This window comes from Ursus americanus, chromosome 6, assembly GCF_024610735.1.
Source record: "Ursus americanus isolate L20-20 chromosome 6, mUrsAme1.1.p, whole genome shotgun sequence".
NCBI classification, from domain to species: Eukaryota; Metazoa; Chordata; class Mammalia; order Carnivora; family Ursidae; genus Ursus; species Ursus americanus.
In genome coordinates, this window is record NC_142132.1 from 62,408,377 (window position 1) to 62,435,865 (window position 27,489).

General features: G+C 42.7%; 1 protein-coding gene across 18 annotated transcripts in view; it reads left to right on the forward strand.

Moving 5' to 3' along the window:
- RHOBTB1 (Rho related BTB domain containing 1) overlaps window positions 1-27,489 on the forward strand; it is a 116,678-nt gene that overhangs the window by 82,709 nt on the left and 6,480 nt on the right. For 17 of the 18 annotated variants that reach the window (XM_045783414.2, XM_045783421.2, XM_087863088.1 and 14 more), the window contains 4 exons: window positions 14,251-14,436; window positions 17,250-18,229; window positions 19,842-19,960; window positions 25,482-25,632. In XM_045783414.2, coding sequence (XP_045639370.1) covers window positions 14,251-14,436; window positions 17,250-18,229; window positions 19,842-19,960; window positions 25,482-25,632 — 1,436 coding nt within the window. Of the gene's footprint in view, window positions 1-14,227; window positions 14,437-17,249; window positions 18,230-19,841; window positions 19,961-25,481; window positions 25,633-27,489 lie in introns of all 18 variants that reach the window. The other variant, XM_045783424.2, reaches the window with a different exon arrangement.

The window sequence follows — 27,489 nt, forward strand, 5'->3', positions numbered from 1 at the left end:
TTAATCCTTTCAGGAACCCTAGAAGGCAGAGATTATCTCCATGCTACAGCTGAGGACAGAGTTGAGTTCTTTTACTACCGTAACTTGCCCAAGAGTGAGTTTCAGAGGCAGAGTCAAACCCACCTCTGCCTAACTCCTGGCTCCCACTCCTCCTTCTGTGCCAAGCTATGTCGACCTCACTGTAAGTAGGTGCAGCTGGAACCCACCCCCACACTGAAGAGCTGGCTGTCTCTGTGCTCTTCCGTATTTGTGCAAAGGCTTAGAACTAGAAGGGATCTCACAAGGTCACCTGGTTGACCCCTCTGCTTCAGGAAGGGAAATCATCCACCCAAGGAAAATATTGAATATAGGAAGGAGTCCTTCTACTGTTCGATGGAGAGGAAAGATGGCAGAGCAGCCTCGGCATCCTAGCCCGTAACACATCTGGCATCTGTCAAACCATCTCTTGTCTGGAGTGAATGACTCCAATTCTCTTGTAGCCTTTCTTCCCACCACCTACTTTCTAGCCACTTTGGATGAACCTTTGAAGCTCTTTGCTGGGTCTTTTAAAATATCAAGAACAAAACTGTACCTAGTAACCAGGACTGTGATTAACTGCCCTTTTTTGGCAAGAAGACAGCCTCTTTTTAAAGGGCTATCGCTCCAGATTTTCTCCCCAGAACCATTCTAAGAATTAAATGTTCACAGTGAGCTAGCTGGCATGGAAAACACAGACGGGGAGGATGGGCTCTGCCTTTCCACAGGACATCTGGGCCCCCTGCCCCCTCCTATAGTCGCACCGCACGTAAATAATGACCAATGTTATTGTTTCCTTTCCTTGAAAACCTCACCATTGGTCTGTCTCAGGTTCAGATAACCTTCCAACATGTCATGAAACCTATGGTGCCGGAGGTGGGGATAACTGCAGCTACAATGGACTCAAGGCTTCCTGTGAGCCAGGCCTGTGCCTGACGCCCTACCACGTCATTCTTGCGGTGACCCTGCAAAGTAGGCTCATTTCACAGTTGAGCAAACAGACACAGACTGGGGCCAAGGTCGGTCAGCGAGGAAAGAGCAGACCTGAGCTTTTCCTGTTCGTTCTGTCCGACTCCAGAGCCCGTATCTTCCCTCTCCACCACGCTGTGCCTGGAAATGACCTAGTCCAGTCTGATGTGTATGCTGTTCTCTATGGACAGTGAAGGCCAGCCTTCTCCATGTTCTCATATGCCGTGTGCCTCTCAAGTTCTTCAATACGTAACGAACAGCTTCTTTCTTTAAATAGCTGAACATGAGTGCTTTCACTTTCAGTAAAAATGATACATCCAAGTGAGCTTTTTGAAAGGGAATAAGAGCCTTGGGTACTTTATATGGCGTGCTTTCCCCTAAAAATTTAACGAACATATCCAGAACCTTGCCCTTACTCTCCACAGTTTCTGGGCATATTTTCTGTTCAGTTGGAACTCATTTATTAATACAGATTGTTATAATATAATACTGATTTTTCTCAAATGTTGTCAGCTCCTATGAGAGGTACGGTACATGTTTTAAATGACAACATTAATCAGGGCCGTGGTTTCTGTGTGTCTATTTAGGTAAGATAGGTCTGGTTTCACGGTGAAGGCACAAGTAATCAGATACACCATGAACACATCCCATTTTGAATGCTCGGTTGAGGCTCTTTTAAAAATTCAGGACTATGGGTGACCAGTGTTTATGTCTTTGTCTGGGATTGGCTGTACTTGTGGTTAACGGCAAGGGGAAAAGTAGGAAGCGGCTAATGTGTCTGGGAAGAGTGCTTTGAATTAGCTCATCTTGTCCGTGGCAGGTTATAAACGCTGGGCCAGAAGAAACATTCCAATGACGATTTCAGGACAGCAAAAAGCCTGTTGGACTGTGAAATCTATCAAGTGGAGGTGAGCCTGGGCCAAAATGAGGCTGAGGCAGTAAGGCAATCACCTTGGTCATGAAATGTAAATAGTAATAACTTTAAAAGATAGGGTCACTGATTTTTTTCATTCAAGCTTGGTAGGGCTCAGCATGGCGCTATTACTGGTCCTGACTTTATTTAAAATTCTGATACTTTGTCCACAATGGATTTCTTTTTTTTTTCTTATTGATTTTTTTTTTTTTTAATAAAGTAGGCATCTGGATTACAGGGTTTTTTGGCACCTCATTGCATTTGGCATCTGAGCAGCTCTGGCAAAGCAGCAAGAGGAGGAAGGTTCACCATGTGCATACTATATGGAAAAGTAACCTAAACCACACTTCTGAATGTAAGCACAAAAGGATCTAGGAAAATTATCACAATCTCTGTCCTAAAAATATTTACTCCTGTGTACTGCTGTGGCCTAAAGAACTAAGATTTGCCCAGGTTATAGAAAATAGGAGAAAGGGGGTGCCTGGGTGTCTCAGTCGGAAAAGCATCTGACTATTGATCTCAGCTCAGGTCTTGATCTTGGGGTAGTGAGTTCAAGCCCTATGTTGGGCTCCACACCCACTACTGTAAAAAAAAAAAAAAAAATTGAAAAGAAAAAAGAAACAAGTAGACTTGCAAGAATAGCTAGCTGGACCAAGGAACAAGCATAGTTGTTCCGCAAGAGGTTGGACTAAACTGTAAGTTTGAGTAAGTCCGCCGGTGCTGGTTGTTCCGATGTCAGAGTTCTAGGGAGAGGTAAATCAGCAAATTTTAGCTGGTCCCTGGATGATTATAAAGCAGGTGGTCCTCAAGCCATGCTTTGTTGCACACTGCAGTGGAATCATCGTGATTATCATGCTCTTTACTGAACTTCAGCCAAAGGGGAGGAATCTCTTAAACATTAGAGACAGAGTGAAGGAAACCAGGGAGAGGAGCACATACTGTGTGATTCCATTTCTGTAACATTCTGGAAAATGCAATCCACGGTGACAGGAAGTAGATCACTGGTTGCCTGGGAAAGAAGAGGGAGGGGGAGGGATGGATTACAAAGCGACACAGGGAAACTTTGGAGGTGATGGACATGTTTGTTAATTGACTGGGATGATAGTATTGGGTGCATATGAATGTCATAACTAATCAGACTGAATCCTTTAAGACTGCAAAGTTTATTGTATTTAAATTGCATCTCGAATAATTTTTTTTTAAAGATTTTATTTATTTATTTGACAGAGATAGAGACAGCCAGCAAGAGACGGAACACAAGCAGGGGGAATGGGAGAGGAAGAAGCAGGCTCATAGTGGAGGAGCCTGATGAGGGGCTGGATCCCAGAACGCTGGGATCACTCCCGGAGCCTAAGGCAGACACTTAACCGCTGTGCCACCCAGGCGCCCCTCGAATAATTTTTTAAATAAAAATATCTTTATGGATAGTCAAAGTAATCTATGAAATGTGAGGAAATGTGTAGGATAGACAATATATGTTTTAATTATTTCTAGAACTTAAAGTTAATTCACATTGAAAATACAAGTCATTTGTGTGAACTTAGGGGGGGAAATGGGACCAGATCCTGAATAGATGACTGTGAGTAATGGGATGGTTCTAGAATCCCAAAGTTCAGTGATGGAACACTATCAAATTTTCCCCAAATCATGCTGACTCCCTTTTCCCAGAGATAAGCCCTCAGCTGTGTGGATCAGTCTGACTAAGGGGCCTGTGTCTTCGGCTGTGGTTGTGTTTGTATCTTTTTCTAAGAAGATACACTGAACCAGGTACCCTCTGATAGCTGAACAGAGGACTCCATGTTCCCTGAAAGTTTCCTGTTTCTCTGTTTCTCCCTCAAATAGTAACAATGTGGGCTTTTGTAGTTGGTTCCTTCTGGAACTGCGGAGTGCAGTGATAACCTGTGGGAGTACACAAATGACCTCGTCCTTTCCGTACTCAGTCACCCTGCTGAGGATTGAGTGCAGAGGTGGGCGAGGAGTGTCCTTCCTCAGGGTTAGGTCGCTGCCCGTCGGGTGTGAACTCCACCCCGCTTTGTTTCTCTGGACTGAGTCCCAGCCTGCCTGTCCAGCCTCCTCTCTTGCTCCAGACAGAACAATATTTGCAGTCCTGTGTTCTCTGTAGCTGGTAGGCCCACAAACGTACATTACATCCACCTAGAAATTACACCCCAGCCCACCTATTCTTTACCTAGTTAATTACCGCAACTATTCTAAGAATTTAGGACTAGGGTCACAAACTCCCACAAGTCCCCTCCATACTCTCTCCCCCTCCCTGTCACCTTTAGAATCCAGGTGAAATGTCTCTCCTTTACGTTCCACAGGACACCGTGGCAAATCTCTTATCATAACCACGATGACACTGTTTGAAAATTGGCTCCTTCATCATCTTCTTCTGTGCCTTTATGCTATTATTTCTAGTATCTAGGACAGAAATTTTGTCTGTTTACTCTATGTCTCCAATGCCAGGGGTCTGGCATATAGGAGGAGCTTAATAAATGTTAGTTGAATGAGTGCATGAATCTGTCAATCAATCTTATACATGGCAGGATCTTCTAAGGCATTTACAAGGAAACATCACTGTAACAAACTCCAAACTGTTTCACTAGGCTGAATTTTATATTTGCACTTTTTTATAGTAAGAATCACAAATCATGTACCAAGGTGAGGGTGATAGGGATGGAAAACTCTGGTGCCTAACCTCTCCTTAATCAATTAGCAAATGAAAAGATGGGCTTTGCGGCCAGGAGAAAAAGGAGGGAGGGACACTGCGCCACATCCCCAAAACCACCTTTCCCTCCCAAATTTTTAGATTTATAAATTCTTTTCATAAAGCCTTATTTGTATGAATATTCTTCTTTTAAAAATATTTTACTTATTCATCTGAGAGAGCACAAGAGAGAGAGCTAGCACGAACGAGGTGGGGAGGGAGCCAGAGAAGCAGACTCCCTGCTGAGCAGGGGGCCAACGTGGGGCTCGATCCCAGGACTCTGGGATCATGACCTGAGTCGAAGGCAGGTGCTCAACCCACTGAGCCACCCAGGTGCCCCTGAATGAGTATTATTAAACAGAAAATTACTTGTATTAATACTAACAATTTTCCAATTGTAGGTTGTTTCCTTTCTGAGTGTCATTTCCAAGATCCTTGTAAGAATCATTTTTTCAATACATATATTTATTTACTTACTTTAAATCCATTTGTCCAAAGATGAGGGCATTTAGTAGAAAAATTGAAGGTGGATTATTACTGCTTCGTGCTTATCCAAAACAAACAAAAATGCATTAGACTAAATGAATACAAATGATTCAAACACTTAAATGTGGTGGAAATGTATAGATTCTGCACCAGAACACTCAAGCCTAGTAATGCCATCATCTGGCACACAGAAAATGTGCCGTGCGTGCTCTGTACCACACTGTCCTTTCTGCTGTCCCACACTGTCCTTTCTGCTCTGCACTGGTGCATCTTGTATGGTGACCAGAAGGCAGAACATCAGAAAGCTGGGATTTCTTTGTCCAACCAAGCCCTGTCCCCAGGATGAATTTGTCCTTGGGAAACAGCAGTGCCAAATGAGAGAGCAACAGGGCTTGATTGATGGCTGGGGTCACTCATGTTCCAGAACCTGGAAGGATGCTGGCTGCGGCCCAAACACTGCTCACGTGGCTAGGAAAGACGGTCCTTATTGGTCCAGCCCAGAAAAGCATTGATGGCCCCACAAGTGCCACAGAAACATGACAGATGAGGCCACCAAGCTGGGCAAAGAGAGTAAGGGACATATGCATTGTTCAGTAGATTAATGTCTTGCATTCTGTCTTCTTTTTACCTTTTTTCCATTACTACTTAGTAACTGTAAGCTTGACAAGTTGGGTCAAATAATAGCTAAGTGTGTCGACTTTTTATCAGTTTGTGGTGTTTCTATACTGGAACATTCTGATAAAGAAATATACTTCAGCCCATACAGTTTTCCCTTTTAAATTAAGTGGTAAGAAGAAAGAGACTGTTGAGTAATTCTGCAGTGTCTTCAGGGGATAATTCTATCACTAGCTTTCAGCAGTAACGTTTCAATAAGGGACGCGGGCTGGGAAGCCAAAAAGAAAACCTCTCTTGATGAGAATGTTCTGCCATTCTTACTAGCTGTAACATACGAGGTATATCCTTGGTTACTTTGGAACCCATAATCATGTTTGTCTGACAATAATTGGTACTGTAAAGTTCACAGGACATTTTCACAGATAATTTTCTTAGCGCATCTTATCAACAATCCTATCAGTAACTTTTAATGTGGGCCATTCATTAGGTGTCCAAAATCATTCCACCACTTTTTTCTCTCCCTGGAACTCCTGTGCCCCCAGCCTAGAGAATATAGTCAGAAGGACAAAGTGCTGAATTACAGAAAGATAAAGCAAATTAGCAAATTGTCTTTTCAACTTATCACCTTGGCTATCTATTTTACTGATTTGATTTTTTTTTTTTTTAAGTTTTTGCTATGTTTTTTAAAAAACAGATGCTCAGGGCACCTGGGTGGCTCAGTCGGTTAAGCGTCTGCCTTTGGCTCAGGTCATGATCCTGGAGTCCTGTGATTGAGCCCCATGTCGGGCTCCCAGCTCAGCGGGGAGTCTGCTTCTCCCTTTGCCCCTCCCCCTGCTTGTGCTTGCTTGCTCTCTCTCTCTCTCTCAAATGACTAAATAAAATCTTTAAAATATAAAAAACAAGATGGTCTGTGAAATGGAGGGTGCTCCCTTCAGCCTTAATTCTGTGTTACTTACGGAAAGTAACCTGCCTATTTCTTTACACTTCCTTTGCTTCTGGAGATAATCCAATTCCATGAAGAGATCATTAATCCATTATTATCTTGGTGTTATGAAAGTATCCTATTAGATGTAGTAAATGGGTTTTTAGATAAATTCCAATAATTAAAATATATATATTAACTGGTTAATCTCTGCTGTATACCAGAGATAGTGTATGGCTGTCTTTCAGCAGTAATTGTCTGAAGAAATATAATAGCTCACAGACTGCTTTCACTCTTCATCAAAACCCTAGTGTATTCCTTAACTGACTTATTTTAGGCCTAAACTCATTTCTTTTAGACTTTAGGACTGTAGACACATTTGCACCTATGTCTTTTATCCTTCGGTATCTATAAGGCCTTTTTATTATAAGATAAACAGTCACCGGGGTCTTGTTTCTAAACATGGAATGTCACAAACAATTGTGTGGAACTAATAGGAATGGGATAAACCCCCTGAAGATGAAACTTTGGGTACAGCGGGGAAGAACGCGATGTAAGTAGTTACGATTCAGTGTTAGAAATGCTGAACTACAGATGTCAATACCAGGAAGAGGGAAGACAGAATTTCTCAAGGCAAGTACTCTGGCATCATTCTTGATTCCTCTTGGTCAGATCCCACACTTGGTCCATGAGCAAACCCTGCTGACACCTCTCCCCACCCCACCCCTCATATATATGGAATGCTGCCACTTCTCACCACCTACACTGCTCCCAGGCCAAAGTCATATCATCTCTCGGGATTGTTACCTTTTCACTAGTCCCATCCTTCTGCCTTTAACAACCCTGACATCCCCTCCCCACCTCCACCACCATTTAGTCAGTTCTCATTATAGCAATGGGGCAATTCTGTTGAAACATAAATTATATCGTGTCATTCTGCTCAGAAACCCCTAATGGTCACCAGTTCGTTCAAAGTAAGAGCCCTCCCTACCTCAGTCCAAGCATTGCCTCCCTGAGTTCAGCTCCTACTTTTTTTCCCCCCACTCCCTAAGGGAAACATCCTGCCTCAGGGCCTTTGCACTAGCTGTTTCCTTTTCCAGTGTTCTCCCCCTACATAGCAGCATGTTAGCTCCCTTACTTCCCTCAGGTCTTGACTGAAATGTCATCTGCTCAGTGAGGCCCTCCCTGGTCACCTCATTCCAAAAGCATCTTCTGCTCCCTAATATTTCTGCCCCCCTTCCCTGCTATATTTCCTATTTGGCACTTGTCACTACCTAACACACCACATAGTTTACATATTCTTCTTGCTTATTGTCTCTGTTCTCCACTAGGATATGAGCATGAAGATAAGCACAAGGACGGTGATTTGTGTCTTTAACTAATTGCTGTAACCTCAATGTCTAGGAGAGTACCTTATACATAGTATGTTATCAGTTAATATTGCTGGAAGAAATGATTGAATGATTGCTTATTGCTACTGCGTAAGTGACTTGACAAGTCCTTGTACCTTTATTGATTCAAGGAGGATTGCTGTGAGGTCTGGGTAAACTCCCTTTCCTATTGTGATGGAATGATCTCGCTAATTACATTTGTTTCAAAAGAGTCAGGGAGGTTAATCCCAGAGACCTCCCATCTGGCATTCAGGCTGACACAGAAGCTTGCTTCTAGCCACAGCTAGTCTTGCTTTCAGGAGAAAAAGTGAACAGTACAGGAAGGAAGTTCCTTGGTCATTTAGCTTCAGGGAAAGCCAAAGAGGAATGACAATGAGAGGTGGTATTGGGAGGGAATTTATTACCACTATTTTACCTCCTCCTATTAAGCAAGCCTTCTTTATGTCAATGCTTCCTGATTTCGTTGACCAGGAGTTAAATAAGATTGCTTAAACTGTTTCTTCTAATAGATTACTTGTGCTTCACCTAATTTCACATGCATTCAACTTTCTCTGATGATTGTATGTGATGTAAGAATATACTACAGGAGGGGCGCCTGGGTGGCACAGCGGTTAAGCGTCTGCGTTCAGCTCAGGGCGTGATCCCAGCCTTATGGGATCGAGCCCCACATCAGGCTCTTCCGCTATGAGCCTGCGTCTTCCTCTCCCACTCCCCCTGCTTGTGTTCCCTCTCTCGCTGGCTGTCTCTATCTGTCAAATAAATAAATAAAATATTAAAAAAAAAAAAAAAGAATATACTACAGGAAGCATAGATTGCCAAGTAGAGAAAATGGGATGTTGAATGAAAAACAGCCAGTTTCTATTGGATGATAACCCAGAACCTTCTATGGCAGGACCAGTGTCCCCCCTGATATTTGTATCATGATCAAAGAACCAGCTATTATTAAGACTCAAGTTTTATCTGTCTCAGGGCTTGGTGCCGTTGGTGGGATGTTGATATGGCTTTCCTGCACTTAACAGCGTGCATTGCTTTGGCCTCAGTTTTGGAGGGTGGGGGAAGACTGATTTAAAATGTTGCTTCCTACTAAACATGCAGTTATGGGCTTGGAAGAAATAGTCACGCATGCTAATCACTCCCAAATCTGAATATATTGCAGGGTGTTTTGACAATTTTCCCCACATAACATCTGTACTTAAGAAGCCTCACTGCTCTTGGTAAAGTATTGACTTGATTTCTCTGCTCACAGCCGGGGCACTGCATGGTACTGCCCTGCTCTCCCCAGATCCCCCGCCAGGCGCTCCCCTACACACCTCTCCATCTTCCATGAGTATGAGCTTACAGAGCCATTCATCTCCCGATGGTTATGTTCACCGATCACTGACAACTCCTCTGCATCTCATACACACCGGGCTGCTTCCCTACTAAAACTTCCCAAAGCCACGTGTGACACGTTCCCGTTCTCTGCCATGCTCCCAGCTGTTTCGTGCTGTTTTGATCTGTTTGCATAGCGCTGTCAGACTATATGCATGAAAGGTGTGTTGTTGACATGAATGGTTTCGAAAATGTTTCTGTAAAGAACCTGCTTAGGTTATAGGGGGAGAAAGAAACTTGAAGTCCCAAAGAGGGAGGTCAGGGATTCCTACTTGAATCTTGGCCAGAAGGGGACCTGAGTACACTGACAAAGGAAAGAAGCCCATTAAAATGTAATCATGATCTCTACCAAGATGAAGGATATAGGAGTCTCTACTAAAAAAGGAAATGGTAGGCAGTACTGACGTGTAAAGAGGTAGGGTCCTACCATAGAACAGAAGGCTTTCAAGGGTATGTTCACAAGGAGATACTTCCAAGTGAAACTCAGGTAAATAGAACTGTTGGTTTACTGTTTGTCACCAAGTGTGCAGCAGCAAGAAACAAGACCAGAATTGGCCCGTGGGTGAAGGGCCACAGCTCACAGCTATCTCGAGGACCAGCTGGAACCCACGAGCCTGCACAATGGCCCATCAGATTTGCCTAAAGTTAGGCTCTTAGATAAAGGATCATTTAGTTATTTTTTCTTCACTTAAGCAGATAAGAAAACGCAAGGCCCCCAGCAGCTGCTTAGCGGGACAGCAGTGGCCGGGTGGATGGGATAAGAGAGGCAAAATAAACCAAGAAGGTAAGAGGACTTCTGTGATAGGAAGGAACTTGGGAAATCCATTCTTAAAAACACAGTGTAGTAGTGATTGTCTACCATTTTTCAACCACTTCTTCAGAGAATGAATTTGGTATTTCTCATTGGAAAAGCAATTTACCTTCTGGTTGCTTCTCTGAACTTTTGCGGCCACGTTTGCTATAATTTCACGGTAGACATTATAAAGACAGGCCTGGGGAACTTGTATGGCCTTTGCTGTTTCAAGTCTAGCTTGAGCCGAGATACGTGGGTAAGATGCACTGTTTTCAGATTTTTTTTCTTTCATCCATCAACAAGGATTGATCCCAACTTTGCACACACTCCTTATGTTACCCAAATACCTTTGCCAATTTTTTACATGCTATCTTTGGCCCGTGGCTCCTTGAAAGATAACTGAAAAAACATGCTGTCTTGTTTGTTTAATATCTGAAGAAAAACCGATACAGCTGAGGTTGGCTTTATCAGCTCAAGCAGTTTTGGATGAGTTGGGCTCTCTCTGATCCCCACGACCCCAGCCTTCTGTGAAGTGGGCTTCGCAATTGTTTCAACACACAGACTTACTTTGGATTCTTTTTTACTTAACTAATCAAAACATTACTCCATGGGCATTATTTGATGTGTTAGTCCCCTAGCGAAACTCTTACATTAATATCTTCCCCTTAGGGAAAAGAAATTACATTTTTCTCCCCAAAATAAACATTCCATAGGTAAGCCACTGAGACCCTGCACTCTTAAATCCTTTGTAATCCTGGCTTTCTTTAAAGAAGCCACTTAGCTGGATCAAAAAAAAAATCTAAACCTTTTCCTACCCCTTCTCAATATTCAGGTTCTGGAGTTTAGAGTTTTGTCTACTCTGTGCTTTTGCGTCTGCATTCTCAAATTCTTGTGCTTTCTACTCCAAATAGCTGTTGGACGCCATTTAAACCCTATCAGATTCTTTTTACAGCTGAAATAGGAACCCTGAGGTCGTTTCTAGGCTAACCCTGCTACATAGTATGTGAGAATGTCCTCATCACACCTCCCCCTCCCAATTATTTTTAAGCTCAACCCTTCCAAGTAAAAAAATGTAACAGAGCCACATAAGTGGAAAATGCTAGAAAACCTGCCTTTTTCTTTTTCTCTCTCATAGGCCTGGCATTTTTAAACACGAGCTTGTGTCACACTGAACAGTCTCCACACAGGAATGAATGTTTTGATTAAAAGTTATTTAATATCTCTAGTTCCTTGGAATTCTGCCTAAAGTGGGAGATATTCTTGGAGGCAGGTCTCGTGCCTTCCTCGACTAGATAGAAAAGCGGCTCACCATCTAGAGGGAATACATGGCATTCTCAAAATAGCTACTTGATTGTATAGGTGTTTAGATCGCAGGGGATCCTGCTGTGTGAAGAGTTAGGGGTTAGAAAAGAATATTGGGCTGAGGAGGAATGTGTCAAAACCGCATCTTTCTGTAGCTCCATCCATCACCACGTCCACTGATTCCCAGCCTTTTGGTTAAAATCAGGGTTGGGGTACTACATTATTAGTGCAGGCCTGAAGGATGGGATTCTCCATAATTTGTATATAATGTTTCCTTCACTCGCATTTGTATTTAGATCCACAAGGGTTAAACCAAAGACACTGAAGCAAGTTGGTAGGTACAATAAGATCTTATTTTTTAACTGTTTTCAGTGTAAAACAATGGAGATGCAGTCTCAAAGCCCCTAAATGTGCATTACTAAAAGGAAAAAAGAATAACTTGATTCCAAGGACACAATAGAATTTTGATTCAATAAGTTATGCTAGCTTCAGAGGTAGCATTGCTCACAATACAACCTCTTCTCTTTAACTGTCATCCTTTTGAGGCAAAATATCTACAGAACATTGAATTATTTTTCTAGGTTTCCAACAGCATTTCCGGCATTGAGATATTGATGCGACACAATTAGAGGTTGGGCCCTCCGGACCTGTATTGTGTGATGGCATTATGCTACTATCATCAAGAGATTCCATTTTTTCCAACCCCCAAGGTCCTGTCTGTACTTGTTTACAGGTCAACTGAATAGTAACTAGTATGTGTTCAGTGGCTTGAGTGTTATCACGGTAACCTTGGCAACCGAGCCAGCTCTGATTTCAAAACCTCACATGTTGTATCATAAAATTAGATAACAGAATTGACATTTAGCTACATGTCTGTCATATAAATTAAGCTCTGAGAATATTTCCTTTATAGCCATGTGCTTCAATATGGAAATGGGCACCAATTAGAACAATTTTATGCATATACATACTATTCCACATTTAGGTGCTGGATACATTTCCTCAATTCTTTCTCTCTAATATTGAACCTCACAGATTGCCATGTTAGTCTCACTGTGCCAAAATGCATGGTGGCTTTGTTTTATGATCGGGATGAAGCTTAGAGCGGAGCTGCATCAGATATCCTATATAAATAGGATTATGAATAATAGAAAACTCAGCTCCTAAAAAATGTAAAATTCAAAGCGTTCTTGGCTTTCCTGGATACGGTTATTTATGCTGATTAGAACTAGGCTGTGCACAGAATATTCCACTAACTAAATCAGAATCCCGAAGACAAGACACGCTTCCCTTTCATTTATATATTTATGCATATTTTTACACATAATATATTTTCCAGTGTCTACGAATCTCTGATAATATCTATTTCAAGGACATCCTAACCATGCAGATTAATACATTCATCTACTTTGAGTCCTAGGTCCTCCTTTATAATTTGTAAATATTTTAATCTCAGGATTTTCCCCTCTATTTGCTCTGGTCTGCTGCAGTTTTTCTGGGATATAAATTTAAAGATTCAACTTGTGAATTACATTTAATGTAAGCACCCTGCAGTTTTCTGCATTGCAAATGATTATTTTTAGAAATTTTATGGTTGCCTGGATATATTTGTTTGTCTTCATTGATATGTAGGGGGGAAAGCTCATTAATGATTTAAAAAGAAGGTGTTTTGATCCATCGTCTTGATTCTTCTCATTACATAAACAATAAAGGCAATAAATTAACATCTAATAAAATTGTAAGAGTTTATTTCTGAATTTAGCTGCAAGATAGTCTTGAATCCTTGGGCATAATTTTTCCTATTCTTTATATTCTTCTGCCTCCCTGTTTTCAAAGTCACCATTCAGCATATTTTAACCTAGAATGATTGGTTTATAATTCTTATTAAAGATACCTTTTAGCAGCTGTCAAACACCATAATTGAACAACTGTTTTGTAAAAACGGTTCTTTGGCTTCTAGAATGGTAAGTTATTATATAAAAATAGAAGATCCTTGTGTCAAAATTGACTATAAAGTACTTTTTTTCTTTCCCCACTTACCTGCTGTGTGTCATATATAACCTTTGAGAAATCCGCTTCCGACATTCTCTTATTAGTCATCAACCTAACTCTTGCTGGCTTTCTGTTAAATACGACCTTCTTGCCATAGACCTAGTAAAGAGTCAAAATCCCTGCAAATTCGGGACATTTTCTTTTCAGAAACAAATAAGTGGTTGTGCTCTCTACATGTGTGCTGAAGTGGGAAGAAGGGCAGAAATCCTTGTGTATTTGCTGACCGTGGACAGCAAATACCTGTTACGTTTTCAGTCATGTTTAAACTGTTTGCTTTATCTCATTGGGTTGAGTCATCATCGCCTTTACGTTTAAACTGGTAAAAGGTAGTTTTCGTTGTTTTATTTTATCTTGAAACTATTTCTTGTGATGAACAGAAATAGTTCCGCATGTTGTGGCTCGAGGACTGAGTCGAGTTTGGACAGTCATCTGTATTGTAAAGTAACATCATCAGAAACTTTGACACATAGGCGTTCCGCCGTGCGATATGAAAGTAAACTCAGGCTGTGTTGGTACTGGAATGTGGGGGCTTCTCAGGCTGTTTGCATGACTCCGAGATGTATTTTAATATCTGTGGTTTTGTTTTGTTTTGTTTTGTTTATTGTGACATGATTTGGCCTTAGATGGGTGGGGGAGGGAGGAGGGGGTGAAACCCTAATGATAAAAGAAAACAAGTGATAAGGCAATGCAGTTTCTTCTGTGATTTCCTTTTAGGTCGGACGTCGTGGTCCTCTGTTTTTCGATCGCTAACCCCAATTCCCTAAATCATGTGAAAACCATGTGGTATCAAGAAATCAAGCACTTTTGCCCTCGCACACCTGTTGTTCTCGTTGGCTGCCAGCTGGATCTCCGCTATGCTGATCTTGAAGCTGTTAATCGAGCCAGACGCCCTTTAGCGAGGTAAGCCAAGGGACTTGGTATTCTGCGATGCTGGCTAAATTAAAATTTAGAGGTAACAGATGTCCCTGTAGCCTAGGGTTGCGCTCCTCAGTGGTTCTGGGACCCCATCAATCAGCCACGTACTTTAAGTTAGCTTGTTAATCCTGACCCTTCTCAGGCGCACCCTCCCTTTGTAAGTAAGGAACCCATTTTTGTACAGTGGTTTTGGCCAGTGCTGGAAGTGAATCCTCCACCTGGGACATGGTGTGAATAAAAGTGCCTTGAAATTTGTAAAACGTTAAACAAAATATTGGCTACTCATGATAATGTCATTCATGAAATTATGACTATTATAATAAAGTTATGGACCTTCAGAGTGATAGTCACAGTTCCTAGCCCCAGGAATATAGGGTTCATACAAATACACACATCCGAGTGTTTTTAGTCTTCTCATTTTCCTCAGTCCAACCTCTGAGAATATTTCATTCCCAAAACAGCAGTGTCTAGTTTTTAAAAATCATATGGACCTATAGTTGCGAAACAGCAACACTGTTTTTTTAAATGTCTCTAGTAGTTATGTTTTTAAAGTGTCACAAGTTTAAAAAACCTGAAGAAGGATTTGTTTGACTCTGTACAAAATGTGGAATACCAGTTTTAGAGGGAAAGAAGAGTTTTTAAAAACCAGTGCCTCCTCCATAATCCCTTCATAAAAAATAATTTTGCATATATTTTATGTTTTATGACATTTTTTGCTGAAGAGCATAAGTTTCCCAAAAATGTTGATATTGATACCTTCCTTTGGTGTTTGCCTAATAGGCTAATTACAAAAATTTTGTATAGACAGCTTTTTATACTCTCACAGCAAAAGCAAATGGTGCTTTCTTTAGACCGTTTCTGATGGTCTTGGTGCATTTCGGGGAAATTTTCTGAAAACGTTTCATGTTGAGTGTTCACAGTCCTTCTATTAAATGCGTGGACTAGGCATTGCATATTAGAAGCCACATGGGGGAAGGGAACTCACGGTGAGACTGCCCCTGGCATCCAGAACTTTCTGTGGGAAAGAATAGGCTAAGATAATGAGGCCTCCTAACCACAGACATGTGGAGGACTGGAAGAGTGTTACGGGTGCTAGAGGACGCAGAGGGGACAATCCTTTCTGTAGAGCAGCTCTGAGATTTCAGGAAGGAGGTGGTATCTGAGCTAAGTCTTGAAGAGTGTCACCAGTTAGTGATTTTCAAGTCAGTCCCAGGAACCAGGAGCACAAACTGCCCAGAGGAGCCAACCTTGAAGTTAAGCCTTCTTCCTGCACCCCCGCTTCCACCTTTGCAACACCCTGCCATTTTCTTTGCATTCCATCCAGATCTTCATATCCAATTTCTAACCAGTCTTGTATTTCTCCTAAGACCAGCACCTGTCACACAACTTACCTTTGGTTTTGAAAGCCAAATATTTATTTAGGAAGATCCATTCCTAACATAATATCTCAGAATCAAGAGTGTGTTTGTGAAGAGTAGAACAACAAATGACATCTCGCCTGTATTCCAGAATCTGTCTTTTACCGTGTTATGCCATAGTCATGGCACTATAATGCTTATACCACTTCCAAACGTTTGGCCTCCCTGGGTTTGATTACATTGTAACGGGCCTTGTGTGCCAGCCTAAAGAGCATAGCCTTTGTTCCATGGGCTTTGTGGAACCAGGGGAAATCTTGAAAAAGAATTACAGCTGCAAGTCATGCTTGTGTTATGTAAGGATTTTTCCTGCAGCAGTGAGCACTGTGGGCTAAAACGTGGAGAGTCTGAAGACAGACAGGCAAGAGGCTAATGCACTAGTCCGAGCAAAAGAGGATGAGGGTGTGACTGCAGACGTGGAAGAGAAGAGAAGCTGTTAGACAGACGTGATGGAAGGGACTTAATGGGCTATTGGATGTGGACCACTTAACCAGTCTGGAACTACGGGGTTCTAGACTCTAATTGCTTGGCAGAGATCTCTGGGCAACTTGCGAATGTGACCTGAGGCAAACCCTTTAAACTCCCTGCCTCGGTTTCTTCAGAAGGTGGATGAAAATCACACCTGTAGGGTTTTTGTGATGCTCAAATGAGAAGAAGTATATGGATTCATTGTAAGGTTATAAAGCAGAATGTAAGCTAAGGTGCCAGTGACGAAGATGATAGTGGGGATGGTGGGGATCGTGGTAACGGCTGATATTTGTCAGATGCTTACTGTGGGCTAGGTGCCATACTAAGCATATTTTCTTATTTCAGCTTCTCAGGAGTCCTTAAAAATGTAGGTATTTATTATTATTATTATTATTATTATTATTATTATTCCTGTTTTACGGATGGGGAAACTGAGGCTTAGAGAGTTTAAGTAACCTGTCCAGGATCATATCGCTAGTAAATGGCTGATACTTCAGTTAACATAGTTACTACTGGAAGCATTTTTTTCCCCTGCAGGCTTAAGTCCTTTAGATTTGGAAGACTTGAGGTTGATAGATTTTTCAAGAGCCTTATTAAAAGCCCGCATAGGAGGGCGCCTCGGTGGCTCAGTTGGTTACACGTCTGCCTTCGGCTTGGGTCATGATCTCGGGGTCCTGGGATGGAGCCCCACATCTGGCTCCCTGCTCAGTGGGGAGTCTGCTTCTCCCTCTGCCTCGCCCTGCTCATGCTCTCTCTCGCGCACTCTCTCTCAAATAAATAAATAAAATCTTAAAAAAAAAAAAAGCCTACATAGGACTTTCAAGGTGCAGTTCTATTAGGTGCTTTGATAGGCACTTGTTACCATTTTTTTCCTAAAATGAGGCTGATGATAACTTTTTACATCTTCCATTCCAGGCCCATAAAGAGAGGGGATATTCTGCCTCCAGAGAAAGGCCGAGAGGTTGCGAAGGAACTCGGCATACCGTACTATGAGACAAGCGTCTTTGACCAGTTCGGCATCAAGGACGTGTTCGACAATGCAATCCGAGCCGCGCTGATTTCTCGAAGACACCTGCAGTTCTGGAAATCCCACCTAAAGAAAGTTCAGAAACCTTTACTTCAGGCACCATTCCTACCTCCAAAAGCCCCTCCACCGGTCATCAAAGTTCCAGAATGTCCCTCCACAGGGACAAGCGAAGCTGCCTGTTTACTGGACAATCCTCTGTGTGCCGACGTCCTGTTCATCCTTCAGGACCAGGAGCACATCTTTGCACATCGAATTTACCTCGCTACCTCCTCTTCCAAATTTTATGATCTTTTTTTAATGGAATGTGAAGAAACCCCAAATGGGAGTGAAGGAGCTGGTGAGAAAGAGAAGCAGAGCAGGGATTTCCAGGGGTGGGCATGGAGCCTTGACCCAGACGAGGAGCGGGAGGAAGGCCCCCCCAGGACCCCTCAGAGCAATCAGTGGAAGTCCTCGAGCCAGAACCTGTCCCAGCAGGAGGGTCAGGGGCTGGAAGCCGAGAGCTCGATTCCGGAGACGCAGAGTTTGTCAGGCTGGAGCAAGGGGTTCGTCGGCATGCACAAGGAGATGCAAGTCAATCCCGTTTCCAAGCGGGTGGGCCCCATCACCGTGGTCAGGATGGACTCCTCCGTCCAGCCAGGCCCTTTCCGGACCCTGCTCCAGTTTCTGTACACGGGACAACTGGATGAGAAGGAAAAGGACCTGGTGGGCCTGGCTCAGATTGCAGAGGTTCTGGAGATGTTTGACTTGAGGATGATGGTGGAAAACATCATGAACAAGGAAGCCTTCATGAACCAGGAGATTACGAAAGCGTTTCACGTCAGGAAGGCCAATCGGATAAAAGAGTGTCTCAGCAAGGGGACATTCTCGGGTGAGTGGGTCCAATGGTAAAGTCATCGATCCCTTCGGTTGTGTTTTATTAAACATTAGCTATACACGAGTAAGGGAGAGAATAACCATCACTAACGTGTATAAATGCTTATTTTTTTCATGTACCCTTCTAGCTTGCATGTATCCTTCTATTTCATTCTCATCAGACTTAAGGGCTAGAGGTTATTCTGTTCTGCAGACGGACAAAGAGGGTAGGTAACTTGCCCCAGGTTATACACGTAGTAAATAGTCGAGCAAGATTTGCACGCAAGCTCCCCTCTAAAGCACCGTGCTATCACAGTGCTTCTCGAAGGTGGGTCACATTACCCCTGAGCCTGAGCAAGAGCCAGTCAGCCTGATGCTCACGATTCCCCTTTGGCTTCCTTTCCCTGACCAAGTCTACTCTCCACTGACCCTTTGGCCCTGAAATCCTCGAGGTGATACTGGCAGCCGTCTGCGTTCCCATCTGGGGTGCTTCATCTGCCTACCTCCTTTCCTTGTCTTTCTCACACTCCTTTCCCTGCTCTTCTATATTTTCCTCGCCTCTTCTTTGTCCTTGATAACCATGCCATCTGCTGCCCAGAACATCCTCAATAATTGCTTGCACAGACTTATACTAAATTCTGAAATTGCTGTGTATGTGTGTATTTCATTGTAAAAATGTGACTTTCTGACTTTTACTTAGGCAGACACTTCTGTTTTGTCTTTATCATTCAAAATGCCCGTCATGATGATACACATTTAGTACTATACCTTTAGTCATTGACTACTGAGTCTATTCATTAATTTTCAAGCTTATAAATAATATTTACCTGAAACATTGACCATCATGAAATAGAAGCCATCTTGAAAGTTCATGAAAAGCAATGTTACCAACCTGCAGTAAATTAAACAATGGACCTTCAGTGAAATGAATAAAATCGCTCTCCCCTTAATGCAAAGGCATAGTGACCAAATACAATGTGGAGCTTCAAGTGGATTGTCTAAAAAAAACAAAAAAACAAAAAAACCACTACAAATACAATTTAGAGATAATTGGAAAATTTTGAATATGAACTAGATAATGGATGAAATTAGGGAATCATTGCTAATTTTCTTAGGCATGATAACGATTATCTAGAAGAATGTTCTTATTTTTAGAAAACTCTTGATAAAGTAGTTCGAAATGTCATTGTATCTGTTAAAAAAGTCTACACAAATATATATACACATATCCACATGTACGTGTATATATACATATACGGACATACTATGTACACACACACACACACACACATACAGCCAAAACAAACACAGTAGAGAGTTAACAATATACTGTTTCTTCCACTGTTCTATTATTTTGAAATTTTTCATAGTAAGGGGGAAAAATATTCCTCTCCTTTAGGTTACTGTATGGTTCAGAGAATTTGTGTTGTGAGCTTATGTGTAATTTTAAATGTTTACCGTTAATCCTCAGGGTGACGTAGAAGGAATTGCGTGTTCCAAAGGTGGAGGTTGATACAAAATCACTAAGGAAAGCTACGGAAGAGAGAGTATGAGATGTAGGTTGATGAATATGGGCAGAACTCCCAGCAAAGCTGGCTCACGGCTATGTTTCCTCAATCCCTGGGCAGATGTGACATTTAGGTTGGATGATGGAGCCATCAGTGCCCACAAACCGTTGCTGATCTGTAGCTGCAGGTGGATGGCCGCCATGTTCGGGGGCTCGTTTGTGGAAAGTGCCAACAGTGAGGTATGTGCCTTCTGAAAAGCCCAAGTGGTATCGTTAGGAATGTGCGTGTGTTTGATTAAGCAGCTGCCTTCAGTTCTTTAACTGCTTCCCTGAACCAGTTCCTTAGGCAATGTTTGAGCGCCAGGTCACCCTCTTCTTAATTTTGCAGTTAGGAGGAGCTGTTGTCTGTTGCCCACTGCTTTCATTCGTAAAACACAATCAGCTCCACCTTTTAATAAATGTCCCCAAGCAAGATACCGTCAAAGTGACATACAGTAGGGGCAGAGTCTGTCTTCCAGAAGTTCAAGGCTGTGAAAAACTTCCTCAGTCACCCACATCCTGGGCTCCACTGAGCCCCTGACCAGACGGTGGGCCTTAAGAAGGGCCGCGTTGGGCCTCAGTCTCCTCATCTGCCCCACGAGGGACACCCTGGATGGCCTCTTTGAGCTGCAACACTCCTTAGCAACGGCCCCAACTTGCCTCCTCCAAGGGTTTGTTAACTGGAAGGAAACAGTAATGGAGCAAATGGTCGCGCCTGTGCACACGCCTCCCTTAGGTCTAGCGAAGCCACTGAGGCACTTCTCACATGCTGGCCCTATCTCCAGAAGAAGGCTGTTCTTAGGGCAGAGCAAGCAGTGTCTTGAAGACCCTACGTGTTCATCTTTTTACAAACTGAGTTGGAAAAGAAAGAAAAATTCCACTCCAGCACTTCTAACTTTAGTCTAGAAGAGCAAGCATTTTTGTTGAGTTTTGCAAGTATTTTTTAACCATCTTTTTTTAAAAAACACGGGGACACCCCATCAAGTTTATTGTCCTAAGAGGCTTGTTTTGCATATCTCAGCATCTCTCCACACTTTTAAAAGAAATAAAGAAAACAATAGCTAACTTTTCGAAAGGGGCACTCACACCAGAAATCTGAGTACTCCCATCGTGACCCAGGAGCCCGAATTTGCATCCCCGAGCAGGGAAGCAGAATCACAAGCCAGGGATGGCTGGGGCAGAGGAGGTCACTAGGCTACCTCCTGCTTCCAGAACAAACTGCAGCTGCTCCTACACCAGCCCCCAGCAAAAAGCTGTCTGCTGTGTGGGGAAAAAATATTAGAATTATTCTGCTGACCTCACTTGGATTCTACCAGCCTTTCTGAATCAGGACGTCCCCAGCTGTACCTTAACGAAGTCTTTCCCATGCCATCAAAGGCGTCTCAGAGCCATGTCCCGGAGACTGCCGCAATTCCAGCTCCTCCATTTAGAAGCTGTGTGGCCATGGGCAGCGACCACCTTTCTGAGCTCCGGTCTCCCTATCTGGAAAGCATGATGTTACCCCACAGTGCGGTAGTGAGGGGCAAATGTCAGTCCTTACAAATCACCCCAGGAGCATTAAGTAAATGTAGCTGCTATTAGTCTTATTGTGATGTTGACACGGTTAATATTCTTTCACTCTTACTTGCAAGAAAATCTGGGGAAGGCACTGATTAACAAAACTTCATCCAAATGACATTTCACCCACTTCAGTCATCTCCAGAGATAAAGGGCCGGGAGGCTTGCTTCCCTAATTTCCCCAGCTCACTGCAATGTGTGCTGATGGTGCGGCCGAGCACCTGCTATGAACCCAGCGAAGTTGATCGGGGTCAGGAACCCAGGCACAAAGGGACACTGTCAGAGCTGACCTCGCAAATACTAATCCTCTTTATCCCTTCCCAGAATGGACTGTAATCGTCTCCAGATTAAAATGTGCAGGAGAGGTGACCAAAATAAAAACTTGGCAGTGACTGTGAATGCACACGTATATGGTGAACAGCCTCTCCTGGAGGGCCACCCATCTAGCACGACCTCCTAGAACGACTAGGTCGTGAGCGCCGTAGCTGAGGCTAATAGGTATGGATAGGTTCTACCCAACTTAGAAGACAGAGACCATGGACCCAAGCAACCAAAGGTCTGTGCCAAAATCCTTTAACCAGTGTCTGGAGAATGCCATGAGCTGTTGACCCGTGTGCCCCTGCCTGCCCCTTCCCTTGATTTCCCCTGTAGACTATCATGGTTGTGTCGTTATGAACTCTAGTCTCAGCTTGACCTTGAGCAAGTGACGACCCTCTCCAAACCTGTAAAATGGGGGATAACAAGAGAACTGTCTTCAGAGGGCAGATAAGTCAGGAGAATATATGTGTAAACGTAGAATTTGGTGCTTGGAACATACGAAAGCTCAAGAAATAGCGGTGACCATTGTCCTGGAGGATTCTTGTTCAATTCTTTCCATGAGGGATTAGAAATCTTTGTCCCCTGAAAGCCCTAAGTTAAAAAGCCCCCGGATCCCTTCCTAAACTAGTGAAGTTGGTTAGAGGGATCGTGGGGAGGGAGGAACATCAGTTAAACTCTCAGTAAATATTCCATGACTGGTATGGACTTGTATTGGCCCTTGGGATCTGTCCTTTTCTAGGGCACCCGTTAACTCTTTATTGCCCTGTGAAAATCAGACTTCCCCCTCAAAATTCAGTCTTTTTTTTTTTTTTTTTGCATTACTAGAATCCTCATGCATATCCAGAAAGGAATAAAATATACATTGATGTTACTTTAACATTTTTTGTCACTTAGTATTTAAGAAGACATTGTATTTTACTTATATTTTTCTCATTACTTTTAATGTAGCAGTAAGCATAATTCTCTCCCCAGAGGTACTCAGCAAGTGGTTCATTAAAAATGCATGCCTGGCTTGTAGTTAGCAATGCTCTGGATCTGGAATACTTTCTCATTCTCTATGAGACCGTCTCTAATTATAAGCCTAATAGTCTGAGCTGATCTTCACAATTAAAATTTTAAACCAACGAAACTGGAATATGGGACGTTGTTTAGGATAGCATTACATTCTCTTTGCTGACTTTTTTTTTTAAGGTACATCCAGCAGGTAGGATGCAAAATTCTTAATTCCATCTCTTATGTAGCTTTGTGAAATGAGGTCTCCATTGTTATACATAAACATTAAAATCACAGAAACAGTCTTTTTAAAAAAAAATGAGAGAAAAAAAGGTGCAGTCTCTGAACGTGTTTTTAGTTTATTCTCATTCGCTCCAAGGGTCCCGAGCATTATTTGCCCAACAAAGTCATCGCTTCAAAAAACTGTTAGCATCGTGTTATGCAAGAAGGAAAGAGCAGGTCATGGATGATTACAAATGTCAGAACACGCTGAAGACATTGGAAGTATTGGGGCAGGGCTGCTTACAGGAATCTGTCTTCTCCTGCTGCCAAAAATAATTTCTTTCGCTTCGGATGTTCATTTGGTCATGACTTAGAACACACTCTTACTAAAAAATGCTAAGGTAACCCAAATACCTTCAAAATCCAGAGTCTCAGTGAAGAAGAAAAAGCTGTAGGTTATCACCTCTTCCAAATTCCCCCCATATAACAGATGAGGATACTGAGGATGAGAGAGGGTGCATGATTTGCTGGAGGTCACACTTATTTTAGTGACAAACTCCTGGGCCTGCACCAGCCTCTTGCCTTGTCGTCCAAGCCATTATTTTCCAAAACAGCAGACATCCCCATAGCTGAGAGCAGGTGTTCACCGAAAGCTCTGGGACTTTTTATATTTATGATCACTAATACTTTATAGCACTTAGGACTTGGTAAAATGTATATAGTTTCACTATCAAAATGGTCCAAATTTTAAAGTTTCACAACTTCAATTATCTAGAAAACTGTGCTAATCCGGACCTGATCTGTATAAGATAAATGCATGTTTGTGTCAACATATATGTACGGAAGCATATAGGCAAGTATAACCGATGTTAGATTCACTGGAACAGCAATCAATTACAATACAATGGCTTCTTTATTTTAAAAATGACATCAGTAACAGTTTCTTCCTGCCAAGTTGTATCTATTGTCAAGGCTGTGCTAGAAACTTGCAATGATGACACTTGTCAAATCCTTGACGGTAACAACCCATGCAGCTTATTTACCAGATCATAATTGTTTTCATAAACTGTGTCCGAAAGGGGGTAGGTGTGTAGTTTTCTTACTATTTCTAGGAAAGTTTGGGGGGGGCCTTCACTTTGATACATTGAGAGAACGCTCTCTGGCAGGATGTTCCCTCTGTGGTGGCCAGTGGCTGTGCAAGACGATGATATAGGTTGCTATAGCTTAAATGATTCTGGAGCCATGACACCGGAACACACTGGCCATGAGCCCCATGTAGACAGGGGAGGGAATATATGCGTAAAGAGAAAGATTAGGTATATCATTTAGATGTAACCATGTGTAATAGAGATATAATCATGTATCTTTATATGGTGTATAGAGGTTTATTAAGTACCAGAAAAAGGCAGTTAATACTGTTCATCCTTTTGAACTTAGAAATCTAATTCTTAAGAACTGTTAGTGTGATAGTTATTGTACTGTGATCTAGACCTTTGCTTCCTTGCCACGAAGGGTTTCTTGTACTGCACAGCGGTTCTGAGCATAGACCTTAGAATTATACTCCCTCGGTTCAAATCCCAGGCACTGACTAGCTCCATGACCTTGGATAGGGGGCTTACCCTCTGTGAACCTCAATTTCCTTACCTGTAAAATGGCAAAAATGATAGTTTTCTCCTCCTAGGGAGAATATAAGGATCAGATCAGATACTGTGTGTGGGAAGCTTAGTACAGTACCGCGTGTGTAGGAGGCCTTCCTTTAAGTTTAATTTGTATCCCCACCATCATCCCCGGAGTCAGGGGCAGTGGACTGTTCTAAACTATACCGGGGCCCGTCTTGTGGGGTGAGTTTGAGTCTGGGCTGCTCCACCGTGTACGTCCTCACTGATCCCTGCCCTGGCTCTCTAGCAGACTCTAGCAGGTGTCAGTACTGGCAAGAACTTCAGGGGCTCAGGACGTCTCACGTTTAGGTAAATCCTACAAAGGAGAGTTTACCAGACCCAGCCAACTCTTGCCCACATGTCCCAGGTAAGGATTTCTCTGGATTCTCTGAATCTCCTGATAACCTGATAATGTTCCAGGAATTTTGAATGCATGCGGTATTACCATAGGAAAAATAACAAAGTGTGGATGTTATGTTTGCATATATTGATAGAACGTTGGAATCAAGCCAGTCACTGTGGCAATTAGGGTGTTTGCTCATCCTCTGTTTTGACATCTTCGAGAGCGGGGCTCCATTGTGTGTCAGCAACAGTGTGGTCTGCAGCTCCCCCCGACACCTGTCCTGTTGCTAGGAGATTTCTTCCCCCACAATAGAGTATTAGAAGGTACTTGGCGAGGAGAGCCCATAATGTCATCATACATTTACAGCCCATTTGTCTGATTTATAAGTCCAAATAGCCATTTAAAAATTCCAAATCAGGCTTTGTCAGGCAGCCCCACTCCTTTGTCCTCTACAAATCAAACTGTTATGTTTAAAGCAGTAAATAGCGAATGACTCTACATGTGGCCTCAAAGCAGGTGTCGCAGGCTTGCCAATATCAAATCGTACCATAGGATATTTATAAGCAGTATAGCCTGGAAATGCACCCACTGCTTTCTTCAGCAGAACTTAGCTTTTCAAATAACGTTTCAGGTGTATCTCCCGAACATAAACAAGATGTCAATGCAAGCGGTATTGGATTACCTTTATACCAAGCAGTTGTCACCTAACTTGGACCTGGACCCGCTGGAATTAATTGCCTTGGCAAACAGATTTTGCCTGCCACACCTGGTTGCACTCGCAGGTAAGTCTGATGACTCGGGGCCATGCAGGGTCTGACTGTCAAATTTATCAAAATCACATTTAAACAAATACATCGTTTCCAGGGAATAAAAATTAAATTTGTATCACCCAGTATAGGACTGTCTTGTGCAGGGTGATATAAATTGATCAGATGCATCAGACAGCCCACTTCAATTCCACAAATATTTCTTAACACCTACTTTGTGGTCAACCCTGTAGGGGGGACGCCGTTATCAAGATGAGTGTTGCGTGACCCCTGCCCTTGAGACCCAGGCTCTGTGCACTCTGCCTCATCTGTGAACCGTGGGACTGGAAATAAAACCATGGTGTCCATATGATTCCCCTGACGTGTGTCAGACGCAGTCTTTAAGACAGAGTGGGAGGAGGCAGTGGGGAAAAACAGAGGCTGCAGAGCCAGGCTGCTCGGGTTCAGACGCTGACGTCACCGCTTACTAGCTAGATGACTTCACGCTTCACTCCGTGTCCGCTCGCTCTCTCTCCAGCATGGGATCATTTTATTCTCCCGCTGAGTTGTTACAAAGACTAAGGAGTTAAGATATATATAAAGTCCTCAGAACAGTGTCTGGCACCTAGTAAGCCTTATGTAAGTGGTTTTTTTAAAGCTATTTTAGAAAATGTTCTGACATTGTCAAGAGCATTTTGGGAGAAAGAAGAAAGAGGGACTTGGCTTCACTTCCCAAAATCTTATGCATCATTTCTGGACATGTTCAGTTGTTAGGCTAAAGCAGGTCTAAATAGGATACACGTATTATTCACATACCTGTTTCTTCAATGTGCACCTTCGCCTTCATTCACCAGGCGGGTCAATTAGCATTTAGGGCGTTTGTCAGTATGTCAGCTGACTCCTGTTAGCCGCAAAAGCAGAAACTGTGGCAGTTCTGTACGTCGGCTTGTGTCCCCAGCACACAGCAAAGCGCCTGAGCGTATTAGCTTCCCAGTAAATATGTGTTGAATCATGAAATGAATGAAAATGAATGTTTGAACAAACCAACTGGTCATATCTGCACTTGACTTTCTGGCAGTGTCTTTAGAAAGAAATGCACTTCTCTGGACTCCAGGTTGCTGCTACACTCGGCCAGCTGGAGACCCAAGTCCTCTCCACACCTTCCTTCTTCCCCCACTGGATAGAAAGATAGAAACGAGATCGTTGAAGCACTGCTGCTCACTTTTTAAAAACCGTTTTTAACCCACACCCCCGAAGTCACAGGTCCACAAGAGTGTCCTGCTTACAAATGTTAACTCTAGGAGGCAACGGTGGGCAGTTCCTTTTTTCAAAAGTGTAGCTTCTGACCATTTGACTATCCAGTGTTTATAAGTATTTATCCTTTGAGGATGAATTTCTTATTTTTAAATGGTCAAAAACCATTTGGAACCAAATCTGTTGAACGAGGTTTGTGATTAATCTTGAACTAGTGCCGTTTTTGCTTAAATATGAAGCAATGGTGATGAAAACATGGGACCGACCTCTCCGCGAAAGGAACTGAATCAGAGAGAGGTTCTGGTGTGAACTGCAGACTTCTCTGCCTGTTTCCTTTTGTTATTCAATGCTACTGTCACTGCTAGGACTAAATACACAGCTGCCTGAGATGATCGCTTTAGTCATTTGTGATGTTGGGTAAGTATGGAGCATTCAGAACATCGTTTTTAAACATCAGTTTCAGGGGTAAAAATGCGTTGCAAGCCAATGTGTTAAATGAGTATCAAGAAATGTTGCTGTTACCTAAAATCAAAAAGCCTGATGACTTGTGCGGAAAATGTAGTTCCAAATAGTTCTTTTCCAAGCCATCTGACGAAAGTTGTGCCAAAGAAACCATTCCCATCTAGATATCGTACTGAC